Source organism: Alligator mississippiensis, chromosome 3 (assembly GCF_030867095.1).
Source record: "Alligator mississippiensis isolate rAllMis1 chromosome 3, rAllMis1, whole genome shotgun sequence".
NCBI lineage: Eukaryota > Metazoa > Chordata > Crocodylia > Alligatoridae > Alligator > Alligator mississippiensis.
In genome coordinates, this window is record NC_081826.1 from 139,153,025 (window position 1) to 139,169,587 (window position 16,563).

The window sequence follows — 16,563 nt, forward strand, 5'->3', positions numbered from 1 at the left end:
CGTTCCCATTCACTCTGGCTCCTGTCTTAGCTTCCATTCACTGGCTTCAGCGCGCTTGCTCTGGCTTTACCCTTTTGGCTCCAGTTCGCCTCTTATCCTAGCCCTTGCTGGGCTCAACATGCAGAGTACTTCTCAGACATCCTACTGTGGCCTCCAAACCACCCCTATAGCCACTCTGAAGAACTCTGGTAACAACTCAGGTGCATATAATACATAACCACTTACCTCCCTATGGGCCTTTATGCAGATCTCCTTCCTGTCCAGGAATCAGGGCCAGAATGCCTTTGTAGCCCCAAAACTCTGCATATATCCCCAGCCTGGCTCTTTCCAGTCAGCCAGACCCCTGAAGTGGGTACTAGGGTTGCTAATTGCCTTATCAGCCCTCTAACAGTCTGCTACCTACAGTTAGCAGACGGGCTGATTTGGGTTTACAGCCTAAGCCTTTATACCTGTTTACCTTTGTTACCTATCTTCCCCTGGTCTGCTTACTTCTCTGCAGCGACCCAACCCAGATTTCAGGTCTTGGCGGTTGCACTTCTCTTCTTAAAGTAACAGGATCCCTGGACCCCTGTTACAATCAGTAACTTGCTAACGACTGAGAAAAAAGTGTAGTTGTAAATGGTCAGTTCTCACAGTGGAAAAAGATACGTAGTGGAGTCCCCAAAGCTCTGTGCTGGGGTCTGTGCTGTTTAACAGATTTTATGAATGATTTGGAAAGGGGGTGATATAACCAGGTCTGGGCTCCAAGAGTAGCTGGAATGCCCCTTGGTGGCTATGCAACCCTTACCTTGCTCCAGCTCTAGTGTACCCTCCCCTTCTCACTCGCCTGCCACAACTTGATGTACTTGTTTGATTGGAAGAGAGGCTGCCTAATGGGTCTTACAGTGAGCCACAGTTCCTTTAGATGTCAGCTAGCTCTCTCAGGCCACAGGTTAATCTTAAAGACCTTCCCTACAGCTAGGCCTATGCCTCAGAGGTGCTACCAATTAATGACTTTGGTGGACACTTGGCCCCAACCTGATGGCAGGCCAACTCAAGCCTCTATACCCTTGTCAGAACCTTAACCTTCCTGGCATCAGCCCCTTTTCTCTCGCTGATTTCCTTAGCCTAGGCCTACTGTGTCTGACTTGGCTTCTGAGTTCCAGCCCTGGGCCACCTAATCCAGCTTTGTCTTTGCCCAGTCCTGGGCAATACACTTGCTGAGCCTGCATCGGCTCCTGAGCCCCGCTGGCTGTCATCTCTGTCCTTTTCATGCACATGACCTCCTGGCCCTGGTTGCGCCCTTCCTGAGCACTACCCCCTTTGGTTCTTGTCCAAGATGGGCGTCAGCAGTTCTCTCTCTCTGGGCTTTAAAGTCACACTGAGGCCTAAGCCTTTAGCATGCCCTGAATCAAGACCCTTAGCTGGGCTCTAAACACTGCTATGCACCTGGCACCTCACTGTGGACACCTCAGGTGCCTCACCACAGCCTCTGCACACTCACCTTTCAGCCACTCCCAAACCACTGGAAGAAACTGTAATCCAGGAGTAGGCCTTCTGCCAAACACAAACTAAGCCTCCCCTGAGTCCAAACAGGAGCAATGGCCACCTGCCTGCATAACCAGGTAATACCCCAGGTAATATTTTCCTGTAGGGCATTGCCACTCTTGTTTCCCTTCTTCAAGATAGCCCTGGTGCTAGCTAGGAGAGCCCCTACATTCCCCTTGCTCTGGAGCTCTTGCCTCTGCAGCCTCCAGGGCCAAACTGACCCTCCTGGTTCAGGGTCTGTGCCCTCCCTGGCCTGCTAGTCAGGTGTCTCCTTATTCAGTTTGCTGGCTCAACCTAAGGGTGACTTAATACTATTGGTCTCTTCTGTGCTCTTATCCTATCTCCCATGCAAGGCTGTAGCCCAGGGTGCTACTGCAGCACAGCTAGTTCTGCGCTGAGTGCTTGCATCAGGTAAATCCTGAAGTACCTATTCCCTGGCAGCTCGTAATAAGCAGTTTTCCCTGCCTGCGGCTCTCTTTGTTGCTCTTTCACCCTTAAAGTAACAGAAGCCTTCAGTAATCTGTTACAGGTGAATAGCACAAAGTGACCAAGTTTGTAGATTATGCCAAAGCATTCAGGCTGATGAAAACCAAAACTGACTCTGAAGAACTACAGAAGGATCTCAAAAACCAAGGGAATGGACAACAAAATGGCAAAGGGAAATTCAATGTTGCTAAGTGCAAAGTGATACATATGGGGAAAAAATAACTTCAGATGCAGTTGGAATTATTCTGGATAGTTCTCTGAAAAGCATCAGCCCAGTGCTCAGCAGCCATCAAAAGAGCAAACAAGATGTTAGATATCAAGAAGGGAACTGAAAGCAAAACAGCATATGTCATTTTGCCACTATATTAATGGCATGCCCACACCTTGAACACTGGTTGTAGTTCTGGTCCGCCCACCTCCAAAAGGATCTACGCTTCATCTTAGCCAAAAGGCTGAGAAGCAAACTAGAAAACATACAGAGAAGAGCAAAACAAATGATCAAGGACATAGAGAAATGTCCATATGAAGAGAGACTAAACAGGCATGGACTTTTCAGCTTAGAGAAAAAATGACTAAAGGGAAATATGGTCAAGGTTTATAAAATCATGAACAGTGTAAAGAAAGTAAATAATTTTTACTTACTGTTTACCATTCCTCACAATACTAGAACTAAGGGGCATATAATTAAATTATTAGGGAGCAGCATTGAAACAAACAAAAGACAATATTTTTTTATACCATGTGCAATTAGCTTGTGGCAATGACTTCCACAAGTTGTGGTAGGCACTGAGAATTTAACCAGGTTCAAAGGGGGATTGCACCAATTCATGCAGAATCAGTTATTAGACATGATAGGTAGTGGTACAACAGGGGTAGGCAATTATTTGGGCTGGAGGGCCACTTAAGGAGTTTTGGTGAGCTACTGGGGGGTGAGGAGGGGAACTGATCCTATCCGGCCCACTGGCTGCCACTGAGAGCCTGAGGAGGGAGGGCAGTGCCTAGGGTGGCCATAATAGAGGACATTCCAGTTTTCTGCTACTCTGTCCTCTATTAATACGAGACCCCACAGCTGTAAAACACATAATTGGGCACCTTATGTCCTCTATTTTTCTCTTCAAGAAAGTTGGGGCAGGGGAACATGGGTATGTGCTACTGGTGGAGAAGGCAGGGGAGCCACCTGCTGCCAACAGAGCAACTGCTGCGGAGGGATCTTGGGAAGCGCTTCCTGTAGCATGTGCTCTATGCATTATGAAGCCCAGGGCAGCACCTCCTTCAAGAGAAAAATAGAGGACATAAAGCCATCTGATTTTGTATCAATAAAGGGCAGAGGACAACCGGATTGTCCTCTATGATGGCCACCCTAGCTGTGCCCCACTCCACTCCACTCCACTCCACTCCAGCCAGGGCCAAGCTAGACAGCATGCAGATTCCTCTGCTATCCCCCCTTCCCACCCACCCTTCCCTCCCCCAGATTTTAAGGCGATTTTGGCCCTTTGACCCAGTATTACTTCTGCCCTCCATTACTCACCCTCCAAACCAGTCTTGTTCCTCTGGTCCCCAGCAAAGCAGTACTGCTTCGAGTCCCCACCCAGCATATCAATTCTGCCCTTTCAGACCATCTGCAGGACTCCAGTCCCTTCAGGCAGCAGGTATGAAAACAAACTTTCCTCTGCCTGTGCTGGAGGGGAAGGAGAGAAGCCAACTATGTTACTCACTCAACCATGAGAGGGAGAAGGGAATGGAGCCACTCGAAGCTGCTTTGGTCTCCTTCCTTCCTCCTTCCTCAACCCTTCCTATGAAAACAGTGATGAGGAGGGACATTGCCTGCTTTGCTGTGGAGCTGGGTTGAACTAACATGCTTCCTCTTCTGGTAAAGCACTGGTTTGTTTGTTTTTTTCAGGCCTGTCAACAGCCAATACAATTTGCAATATACGAGAAACCAGACTAAACAAGCTAATGGTCTAACCTTGTCTTAAAATCTGTGATTTTTAAAATAACAGAGGTTATGGCCTCATCTCTGAGCACTCTTTCTCCATCTCTTGATACAGAGGAACTCTAGTTCACACCTCTGGATTAAAGAGAAGTTTACCATTCTCAGGGGAATGAAGCCAAGTACCTACAAGTAGTAGGGTGACCAAGAAAGTACTTAGGGCATGGACATACAGCTTACTGCCAAATAAACAAGAGCAGGGATTAACAGTGTGTCATGTACCTCTGAGTGACTGTCTGGGTGCACACTTTTATCCTGTGGTATAGGAAGGCTAACTCATGGTAGCTTCTCTCTCTTTCACCAAAGTACTCTGCCACTGAGGGCTTGGCTACCATAGGTTAGCATTCATTTACTACAGGGTAAGAGTATGAGCTGGCCATTAGTTTGACAGAGCTGACATGCAGTAGACCCCTACCTTCCTTACATTAGAGCTGTCCAAATAGTGCTTAACATGTGGCCCACAGGCCCTGGGAGTTGTGTGCCACTGTGCTCATGGTGGGGCAGGGGAGCATGGGGTATGTGCTACTGGTACAGCATGTGCTACTGGTAAAGGCAGGGGGAGTCACATTATGAAGCCCAGGGCAGCCCCCAGCTAGAGCAAAGTTAGACAGCCCTGCTTTAAAATCACAGAAATTTGTTCATGAGCTCCTACCCCTATTTTGATCCAGGATATTGCACATGAAGTAAAGTAGCCACATTATAAAAAGCATTATTCAAACACATAGAACTGTGACATTTACAGTACATAATAAGAAATCATTAGAAAATTGTTAGCAGTTTTATTACTCGGATCATCTGGACCTCACTTGATCCTTTTGCTCCCATTCATTTGCTGGTTTATGAACCCTAGAAGCGGGGAACCAAGTTAGCATTCCTTGTGGAAAGTATTAATCTATCATTTCATTGATGGAAAATAAAAATTAATAAAAGTATCAGATTCACAGGACTTGAGCTCTGACCTTTGAAACACAGAGCAAACAGAGTCTGTTCCCCATGGCAACAGAGCCTTTCCTAAAACTATGGGGATTTACAGGTTTTAAATTTGCTACAGAAAGCCTCCGCTACATATCCAGCAAGACACTGGAAACATGTCACAACTTAGAAAAAATCTTATTTAAAAATTTAAGCATTTCACACAATTGTTCCATATCTCAAGAATTCACAATATCCTAGTATGAATGATTTTGTGGAAATATATGGGAAAGCTCCCAGCCTACTCACCAACATCTATGCACATGCACAAGTTGATATGAGCTACCTCTTTCAAACCAAATACCAAAACCAAAACTCTTCACGTGAGGAAAGTTATAATAGGAAGAAAAGAACACGGCTCATTACTAATGCTTCATTGTTCAGATTTTCTCAGTTATGACACACCACGCACTCTGGTTCCAAATTCGCCCTTGTTATAACTTACAAAACAGTCCTACGGTGGGAATGGAACAATTTTTAAAAATAGTTTTGAAACATGACATACTAAATAAAGGCAAACTGATAAGGCAAGGACTCTGAGGTATATGAAAGCTTTAAAAAAATGAATATATTAAATGTAAAACTCATGTTTAAACGAAGTTGGACTCACCGTTAAAATTAACACTAAGCCTCCATTTGTTAACTCTAGTTATGTGCCTACTTGTTCTTCCCTACCATATATGTTTAACATACAGCTGTCACAGGCTGTGTTTCATAGTTTCATAGTAGCTAGGGTCAGGAGGGACCTGAACAGATCATCTAGCCTGACCCCCTGCCACAGGCAGGAATGAATTCTGGGTTCACAAGACCCCAGACAGGTGATCATCCAACCTCCTCTTGAATTTGCCCAAGGTAGGGGCGAGGACCACTTCCCTGGGAAGTTGGTTCCAGATTTTGGCCACCCTAACTGTAAAATATTGCCTTCTGATCTGTAACCTAAACCTATTCTCCATCCGCTTATTGTTCCTCGTCACCCCAGGTGGTGCTGGGGAGAAAAGGGCTCTACCTATTTGCTGTTGATCCCCCTGATGAGTTTGTAGGCAGCCACCAGGTCCCCCCTCAGCCTCCTCTTGCTGAGGCTGAACAGGTTCAGGTCCTTCAGTTTCTCCTTCTAGGGCCTGTCCTGCTGCCCTCTCGCCAAGTGGGTGGCCCTCCTCTGACCCCTCTCCAGGCTGGCCGCATCCCTTTTGAAGTGCGGTGCCCAGTACTGGACACAGTACTCCAACTGCAGCCTGACCAAAGTCCCATAGAGGGGGAGTATCACCTCTCTGGACCGGCTTGAGATGCATCTTTGGATAAATGACAAGGTGTGGCTGGCCTTGCTGGCTGCGGTCTGGCATTGGCAGCTCATGTTCATCCTGGAGTCAATAATGACTCCAAGATCCCTTTCCGCCTCTGTGCTTTCAAGAGGGGAACTTCCCAGCCTGTATGTATGCTGTGGATTCCTTCTCCCAAGGTGCAGCACCCTGCATTTGTCTACGTTGAACCCCATCCTATTCTTGTCTGCCCACTTTTGTAGTCTGTTTAAATCTATTTGCAGCCTCTCTCTCCCTTCAAGTGTGTCCACCTCAGCCCACATCTTAGTGTCATCAGCAAACTTGGACAGTGTGCTTTCCATCCCCTCGTCCAAGTCGCTGATGAAGATGTTAAACAGTGCGGGCCTGAGGACTGAGCCCTAGGGTACCCCACTGCTCACATCCCGCCAGGTTGAGTACAACCCATCCACCACTACTCTCTGGGTGCGCCCCATCAGCCAATTTTTTACCCATCCAACTGTGTAGGTATCAATGCCACAGTCGCTTAATTTATTGATGAGGATGGAGTGAGACAGTGTCAAAGGCCTTCTTAAAGTCTAGAAAGACTATGTCCACAGCAACACCATCATCCAAGGATTTAGTTACTTGGTCGTAAAAGGCAATCAGGTTGGTCTGGCAGGACCTGCCTTTGGTGAACCCATGCTGATTGCCCCTGAGCATGATCTCCCCTGCAGGCCCCCCACAGATTTGCTCCTTGATGATTCTCTCTAAGGCAGGACTAAATCCTACAAGTCACCTACAGATTCCTCTAAGGGTCTTACTGACCTCGATTTCTATTGAATTAATTGAGAGTTTTGGCTGAATAAAACTTCAGAGGATCCAGTCCTAATCTACTGCACAGAAGGTGCATAATATATATTTTAATGAGAAGATGGTTCATTAGCCAGTCTCAAAGGCTTAAACCTCTTAATGCTCTTTTACTAAATCAAATATAACAGGAAACACCATGAACAAAACCAAAAACCTGGAGACAATCAGGAATTATGAGAAATTACATCATGCTCAATGCTGCCATTATGATGCGATCAAATATCTCAGTGCAGCAATAGCAACCAAGTATAAAAACAATTCAAAATGTGTTTCTGTAATCCTATTTCTATCAGGAGGGTTGTACAGTATAAACAACACTTAGTATGGATATGATTCCACTTAAAATACTATAATTTACTAAACAGTGGGTTGTTTTGACTACTCTTGGCCAAATCCTTGTACTGTTATAATCTATTAAAGGTTTTTATTTTGCTACATATGTTTCCAGAACAATGAGTAAGCTTGCTCTGCTGTGGTAATATCCCAAGTAGCCTGGTCTCAACTGACAATTTAAAATCATAATATCTCCTAGTAATAGCCCAAAAGAAACAAGAGTCCTGCTAAAAGATGAGTTTATTGCTTGGATTCATAAGTAACACATTTTCTAAAGAAAGTTAAGCCATATATTGAAACACAGTCCTCCAAAAAACAGTATGTTTTTCATCACAATCCTTAAAAAGGAGGCTATAAAATGTATTGCTTTTATTAAGAAGCTGTAATTGTGGTGAAATATAACATGAACCATTGATTCCACTCCTATTGAAATCAACGAGTGGTTTTCATCAACTTAAATGAAAGTAGGATAAAACCAATAGTTTTTAAATTCTCCACACTTGCTACTGTATTAACTGTAAGAAAGAGGCAAAGATTGCAAACCACTGTTAACTACAGTAGTCCCTACTCATGCCTCTGGGACCAATTACACGAGGGCTAATTGTGTGAATGTGGGTTTACAAGTTGAGACTGTGCTACTGTCACTCTAGTCTGTATCTGAATCTTGATCAGTGGCATAAAATAACCAGTGACCTGCTTCAAAAATACTCTGCAGTAAAAAATAGTTCTCAACTACTTTTTAAAATGTTCAGGCAAAAGTTCATTCTGTGCTAAAACCCTTACAGTCCAGGAAGTGACAGTCTCAATGGAGGAATATTTTTCTTTCATTCCTAAACTTCAGGGTAAAAGGATAAGGATAGCAGGGGGTAAAAATTTCTAAGAATGAATTATTTAAACATGGCCTGTAAAAGAGAATAGACAGCAAATCTGTGCTGGCTGAGGAAGAGATGAAAATAGCCATAGTGATAATAATATTTGGCATTGGTATAAAATCTTCCATCCCAAAAGGTTCTAAAGCTTTTTACAAACTATGAGCAAGGTCATACTCTAGACTGCAAGAATCAACACAATTCAAATTGAGTTTGTCCTTTTCATCTTGATGGGCTGGAGCCCCCGAATTAAAACACTGAAAATTAACCTCTCGATACTGAGACCGAACCTTGGTTTATAACATTTTGTTCAAAAGATCTATATGCCCAACACACCATTCGGCTGATCTGCTTTGGCCAAATGAATGCTGTCGAAATTATCAATCAGTTGCCCCAGGTGGTTTAGGTCAGTGGTGCTCATGGTTTTGGCCCCAGGGACCAGAATCATGGACGTCACCCTTGCGTGCTGGGATTAGGCTCTAGGGACCTGCACACGGCCTCTTCCCAGGCAGGACTGAACTCCAGGGCCCTCTGCTGCCTTTGCCCAGCCAGGATCAGGTTCCAGGACTTGTGCTGCCCCCACCCAGCCCCTGTGCCCTAGGATCAGGCCCTGCACTGCCCTGCACACCCGATCTAGAGATCAGGGCCATGGCCTACCAGACTAGATGACATGGTGCCAAGGGCCAGATCTGGCCTGCATACTGGGAGTTGAGCACCCCTGGTTTAGGCAATTGAGACCTAATGTACTGACCACTGAAAAGGCTTCCTGACTTTCTACAGTTATCTTAGCACCATTAAGCATGTACCTGTGGCCAGATAGATGATATGAAAAAGCATTTCCTTGCCCTGCACCACGTCCACTGCGACATGAGAAAACCGGCTGTTGTCTTCCATGAAGTAAGGAATCGGAATGACAGGCTGAACCACCTCATGCATTAGAATAAATTTTTGGGCATCCTGAAGATTCCTCTCAGTCAGATTCACATATAGACCCTGGTCCATGGTACCACACTGCAAACACAGAAAAAATAACATTTTTTCCATCAATAACACATCTTCTCTGTTTGCATTACAGAAAACCAAAGTTCAACATGAAAGTCCTACATGTGTTTTATAGAATTCCAAAAGTATGCCTCAGTTATGTGTTTTACAGCTGTCAGGGCTCTACAGAAAAAATTGAGAGAGTTACACTTAAACAACACAGTCTACAGTGGATGAGTCTCTAAAACAAAACATCATCTTCATTTCTAGTGTGAGAGGTCAGCCTGACCAAAAGCAAATGGAGACATAATAATATCACATGAAGCTGTACCATAACTTCAGAAAAAAAGAAAAAGTTCAAAAGGTTAGTTTAATGTTCAGTGGTCTCATGAACATGAATATGAGTATCAATGCAATCCTGAAGACATGACCAATCACGTCTTGTCAGACCATAAAGGTCCACGTGAAAAACAGCATAGAAGAAGCTTACATGGAATTATTGCAGCTCCTAAAGGACTTCGTATTCATGAAATAAAAAATGGACAACAGGACCTAACAATAATATTTTAATCTGTGACAAATTAATATTTGCTTCAGAACTCTTTAAATTATGCAAAAGAAAACTGCAAACATTTCCTCCAAACCAACATAAAAATTTACAAAAGGAGCACTTCCTGCCATGAATACACTGAGCAAAATACATGATGATTATGTTCGTATTATCGCTTTACCACTTCTCATTTTTCTGAAGTATACAAAAATGGATACAGAAAGTGCTTATGTTAAGTGTGTAAGTAAGTAGCCACTCAAATGGAAAATGGACCAGCTATATATGAGATGAGAACACTATATTTGCAGCATGTATCCAGCATGTCAGCATTGTGAAAAGTGCATCAGTCAGACTATTTTTACTGTACTGAAAAACCAAACCTATGCTATGCCAGAAATGAGCTGAATCACAGCAGAGCCGAGATAACATGCTCTACAGAAATCTCCCAGTTTCGGCTTTCAGCGTTGTTAGTTCAAACAGTTTAGTTTGTCTGAATTTTCAAAGCGGGATGCATCTGAAGCATCAGACTAGTTCAATCTCCCAAAGTGAAGCTCAAAGGGAGCCCAAGTTCACAACTGCTAGCTCTTCCCTATGGGTTTAGGAAGGAGACAGAGGAAAAACAGTGGGCAGGAGGAAGGGACCTTACCTTGCCACACCTTACAAGCATGCAGAAAGCTGGACCAAGGAAAAGCTAAAATGACCAAACTGACTGTATCCTCAGCTGTACAATATTGTACTGATAAAAGCTCAGAGGCATTTCATTGTCTGGCCATCGAATTCAATACTGGGAAGTATCTTGTGGACCTGGTATTGAAAGCATAAATGATGTACTAGACTTGATGCAGCTATGTGTGTGTACACCTCTCAGAAACCTAGGACACACAGCATTTGATACATCTAATAGAGTGTGAGCATAGTCAGCCTTCCTATTATGTACTTTTGGCTCTTATTTATAACATTCTGAATAGTGTCAAGAATAAATTCAGTGTGGAGCAATCTTTCAGGTTATATGTCAAAAACCTTTGATCTTTTACCACAGACATAAATATACTACAGAAAACAGTATTCCTTTTCAGTAAGGAGATCAGGGGCTTCACTGAGAAATAAATCATTTGAGTGTCCAATGTGGGTTTTGAAACTGCAGTGAGGCACTCTGAACTCACAAAAAATGGTTAGCTCTAGCTCAGGGTACAGGGATAGCTTTTTGATAGATGCTGACGTTTCAAATCTGTGAAGCATGGAGCCACATGCCCCACTTACAGCTAGCTGAATCTGCAGAGCAAAAGATTCATTTGAGCAAAGGTAGCCATTTGGCATCACTCGTGGCACATGGAAATCTGTTAAAATCTACAGTTTAAGCATTTCTTCCAAAAGGGCAGGATGTAGCCCTAAGCCCTGGAAGTTGGCTGCAAAGCTGCCTGCACAAAATGGGATATGCTGCAGTTTCATTTTGGCATGTACTGTACAATAAATGGTGCTGTTGTTTTTCATGTAAATTGCTGTAAACCATGTGGTTAAGTATCGACCATATAAAAAGAAAAAAATCTCAGTGCCCAGAAAATGGTTTGACTAGGAGTTAAGGAACAAGTACACATGAGAATAGGGTTATGTATTAAGCCAGCAGGCTATTTTATACATTTTGCTCAATGTGACATCGTCACACTGGAACCACCACTAGCTTAAGACCTATATGTAAATATAACCTGCTTATTATACAGGATAGCTGAACACATTGGTCTTCAGCTACTTCAGCTAAGGGCCAAACATTTCAAAAAGTTACGAGGCCCAGTCAGCAATTTGGGGCAGATATTATGCTCTGCTCTGCTTCCTTTACACCACTTAGGAGAACAAAGGAAATGGAAACCACCCACAATTCTCAACTAGGGGTTCTACTTCATGAATGTAAAGACTTTATACCTCCCACAAGAAGATATGCTAGGCCAGGGGTGTCAAACGGGGGTACACGTACCCCCAGGGGTACTTGAGAAGGCCCTAGGGGGTATGCATGGGCAAGCAGGGACAGAGCACTGCCACACATCATCCCGCGCTGCCCTGCCACCTCCTTACTTCCCTCCCTAACCCCCGCTCCACGCCTGGCTGCTGGAGGTACACTGATCCAAAAAGGCTGCAAACTCCTGTGCTAGGTAATCAGAGGGACTTCTGTCAGGAGTGTTTCTAAAATCTAAAACTTGCATGTACAAGTAACACATTAGATAGAAAGATGCTGTCTATGGAAGTATTTCAGTGAAGCTGATGCTTTAAGTCCTGATTTTATGTGGTTTCCATTTCTAGTTCTCTTGTCAGAGCCACCTGGTTGGTAACAATCTACTGGGAAGATAAGTGGGTCTTATTCTGCAGAACAATAAAGACCTGCATCTGTCCCTGTCTGCAAATTCCCTTTCATTTTGCAGAAGGTTTCACAAAATGATTCACATGAAACTAATTGATTTGAAAAAGATACAGTCAAATTTGTCAGTCCAGTTTCGGAGGATTACATACTCTTCAGCTGATGGGTTTAAATCAGAGGACACACTTTTCTGAAACCATTTCCTTTCTTTGCTAAGCTGAAACACAAAGCCTCAGCAATAAGTATGTCAAGCAAATGGGCTTTGCAGGGTGGAGTAGGGTGCTCCTTATATCCACAGTGGTCAGGTTTAGTTGTTGCCTCAAAGCAGGGTAAACACTGCTAGGGTATGCCTACCCAATGGTGCCTAGACAGGCCACAGCCAAGCATGTCACATTCACTCACTTCTGCATGCACATTCTATACCTGGAAATATTCTGGTAAAAAAAACTCCAGGAGTCTTTCCAGCTTCTCTCAAGACTTGGTTTTTCTCTAGTGCACTTGAGGAGATGCTGGAACACCCCTGGGAAAGCCTTAGTGGCATATGACCATTTTTATTTTAGCATATGTGCAGCAGTAGGTGAGTGGGGGTGTGCTTGGGGACATGTCTCCATCTAAGTGTAGATATGTCCTTTTTTGGGTCTATGCATCTTCTGCCCCCTGAAAGTTGCAGAAAGATGTTTCCAGACAAGGATTTAGCCAGATGCTTCTGTTCTTCTTTGTCAGATAGCACTCCATTTTTGATTGTTTTGACACAAATGAACTGGACAAGAGAATCATAGCATGGTTACAAGGTCAGTGCTTGCCTCACACATAAACACCTTCTTTCACCTTGATAGACTTGTAAATAGCAGAAGACTCAACCTGAGGCTTATTGGAGCTATGGGTCACAGAATCATAGAGAAACAGGGCTGGAAGGGACCTCCAGAGATCAATCGAGTCCAACCCCCTGTCTGAGGCAGGATCATCCCTAACCAAACCATCCTATACAATCCATACTCTAAACTCTCCATAAGAGTACCATCAAACCTGACACAACACAAGACATAACACCCTAACCAGCCACAGGTAAAGCAAGGGAACCATGGCAGCTAAAGTCCTGCCTCTATAAAAGGTTGTTAATATATGTTCAAGAGACCCCAAGCAGAGGACCATGCCCCTTGATACAGACCTATGGCAAAACCCCCCACAGTCCATACCAATCTGACCATGGGGTAACATTTCTTCCTGACCCCAAATATGGTAATTGGTCAACCAGGAACCTCTGGCTTTGGTGCCAGCAAGAACAATGGTACACCCCAAACCCAGCCTTTGTTCCAGTCAACACCAAATGCCTCTGAGAGAAGTTTATAAATACCCTGAAGCATTTAGCAGAAAAGTGGGAGAGTGGAGGGGGGGGAGGGGGGACAACCAACACAGCCCAGAAGCATGGGGAATATCCATAGTAGAACGCAGGCAGAGGTATGCCTAGATCATCACTGACCAGTGGCTGTTCAACCTCTACTTGAACACCTCCAGTGATGAAGAGTCCACAACTTCCCTAGTCAGTCTATTCAGTGCCTCACTATTCTAACAGCGAAGAAGTTTTTCCTGATACCCAATCTAACTAATTTTGCTGCAACTTCAAGCCATTGGTGCATATCCTCCTCCTTGCAGCCAGCAATAGAAGGTTCTTTCCTCCTTCTTTATAGCAGCCCTTCAAGTATTTGAAGACTCCTATAACATCCCATCTTAAGAGCCTTTTCTGCAAGCTAAAAATACCTAGCTCCTCCAGCCCGTCCTCATATGACTTGCCTTTCAAGCCTTTTACTATTTTGTTGCCTACCTCTGGATCTCTCTAACTGTTCCATGACCTTTTTAAAGTGGGGAGCCCAGAACTGTACAAAATACTCCACGAGGCCTAACCAGTGCTGAGGAGAAAAGCACTATTGCCTCCTTTGTCACGTGCCTAATGCTTCTATTGATGCGTCCCAAAACCATATTTGACTTTTGTGCAGCAGCATCACACTGTAGAGTCATATTGAGTCTGTGATCTTCCAAGACTCCTGAGTCCTTTTCCATAATGCTGCCATTGAGCCAGATGTTACCCATTTTATTTTTGTGTTTTTCATTTTTCCTCCCGAGGTGTAGCACCTTGCATTTGTTTGCACTGAACTTTGTCTTGTTAGTTCTAGCCCAACTTTCCAATCTCTTAAGATCCTTCTGAATGGTGATCACATTCTCCAGCGTGTTTGCAATCCTTTCCAGTTTTGTGTTATCTACAGACTTGCTTAAGAAGCTTTCTGTATTAGCATCCAAATTATTAACAAACACATTGAACAGCACTGGGCCAAGGACAGACCCCTGTGGGACTCCACTTGAAACCTCCCACCATTTTGACATGAACCTATTAATAACTACCCTTTGCTTATTGCTATTGAGCCAGTCATCTATCTACCTTATAGTATTTTTATCTAGCCCACATTTCTCAATTTTGTTTATAAGGTCATGAAGGACCTTGTCAAAAGCCTTGCTGAAGTCCAAATACACTATATCCACTGCATTCCCATGATCCATCCAAGTATTCACTTTGTCAAGGAAGGAGATCAAGTTTGTTTTACATGATTTATTTTTCATAAATCTATGCTCACTGCTTGGGATCAGCTTTTCCTCCTCCAGATGTTTCGAATGGGTTTCCTTAGGATATGCTCCAGTAAATTCCCTTTTTGTCCTATTTAAAGAAGGTCACTACACTGGCCCTTTTCCAGTCCTCTAGTATGACTTCATAAAGATCATCGCCAAGGGCTACAAGATTTCATTTGCCAGCTCATTCAGTACCCTGCTGATTTGAATTCATTCAGACTCAACAAAAGCTCTCTGACCATCTTTTGTTATCTCCTCCCTCACCTTGCTCCCTTCCTTATCCAGATAATCTTTATTAGGTGTCTGGCTTCAGTTTAATTTTTTTGTGAAAATAGGCAAAGTACCTGTTGAAGAGCTCCGCGTTCTTTGCATCTTTGGTTAGGAGTTCCCCCTCGCTTGTTAACAGAGGACCCACAGCTTCTTGGTCCTTCTCTTCTGGCCAACATACTTATAGAACCTCTTCTTGTTGTCCTTAACCTCCTTTGACAGGCACAGCTCCTTCTTTATCTTTACCTTCCTGACTTTGTCCCTGAAGGTTCTTGCTATTTCCTAGTATGCGTCCTTGGTGAGCTGCCCATTCTGTCATTGCCTGTCTGCTTTCCTTTTGCTTTTGAGGCATTTTAGAAGCTCCTTGGGCAGTGACATTTGTCTCCTGCCATTCTTCTTGTGCTTCCATTGCATGGGGACAGTTATTTGCTGGGGTTCCAATACTGTGCCCTTACAAGCTCCCAGCCTTCCTGGGAAGTTATCCTTCAATCCATCTTCCCATGACAACATGCCTATTAACTCTTTGAGTCAGAAAAAATACATCTCTTTGAAATCTATCATACTAATTTTGCTGACCTCATGTTTTCCCTGTCTCAGGATCTGGAATTCTATTGTATTGTAATCACTTCCTCCCAAGTTACCCATCCACTTCACATCCACCATCCATTCTTTCCTGTTAGCCAGGACAAAACCCAAGACAGATGATCTCCTAGTTGTATCCGCCATTTTCTGGAACAGAACGTTGTCCTCCACACAAGCTAGGAACTGGTTTGAAAGTTTATGTTTGGTTTCATTGTTCTTCCAGTACATATCCAGAAAATTGAAGTCTCCCATCATTACCATCCCATAGCTTTTGGACAGATTTTTCATCTGCTTGAAGAGTGCATCATCTACCTCCTCCTCTTAATTTGGTGGCCTATAATAAATCCCCACCGTCATATCGTTGCTGCATCTTTTGCTTTTCATCTTCACCCAAATGCATTGCGCTTTGCTGTCATCTTCCTCCTGAACCACAGAATAAATATTAGTGTTTTTGACATACCAGGCAACACCACATTTTCTCTCAACCCCATCCTTTTGAAACAGAGTGTAACCCTTGATGTTGACATACCAGTCATAAAAGCTGTCCCACCAAGCCTCTGTAATGCAAATCAGATCATGGGTTTTTTCGTAAGCTACAGCTTCCACCTCATCCTGTTTATTCCTCATAGTTCTTGCAATTGTATGCATGCATTGGACATACTTTGTATTTTGACCTACTCACTTCCCTTTTGTAGCACTTGCTGCAGTCCTGTGGCTCTTTGGCCCTTTCCCAGAGTTAAGTTGCTTCTTTGAGTCCTTTCCCCTCTGGACTTTGTGCTCTGCTGCTAGAGGGTTTTGATTACCATCCCCCATGGAACCTTGACTTAAAGCCTTCCTTACTAGGTTGGCCAAATGACACCAAAAGATGCTCTTCCCCACTCTCATCAGAGGGATCCCATATCTTGATAGCAGTC

The 16,563-nt window shown here is 43.8% G+C and overlaps 1 protein-coding gene across 6 annotated transcripts in view; it reads right to left on the minus strand.

Moving 5' to 3' along the window:
* The window catches only part of SEMA5A (semaphorin 5A), a 629,987-nt gene that overhangs the window by 202,788 nt on the left and 410,636 nt on the right, over positions 1-16,563 (minus strand). For all 6 annotated transcript variants that reach the window (XM_059724459.1, XM_059724460.1, XM_059724455.1 and 3 more), the window contains one exon: positions 9,110-9,314. In XM_059724459.1, the coding sequence (XP_059580442.1) occupies positions 9,110-9,314 (205 nt within the window). The remainder of the gene's footprint in view (positions 1-9,109; positions 9,315-16,563) is intronic.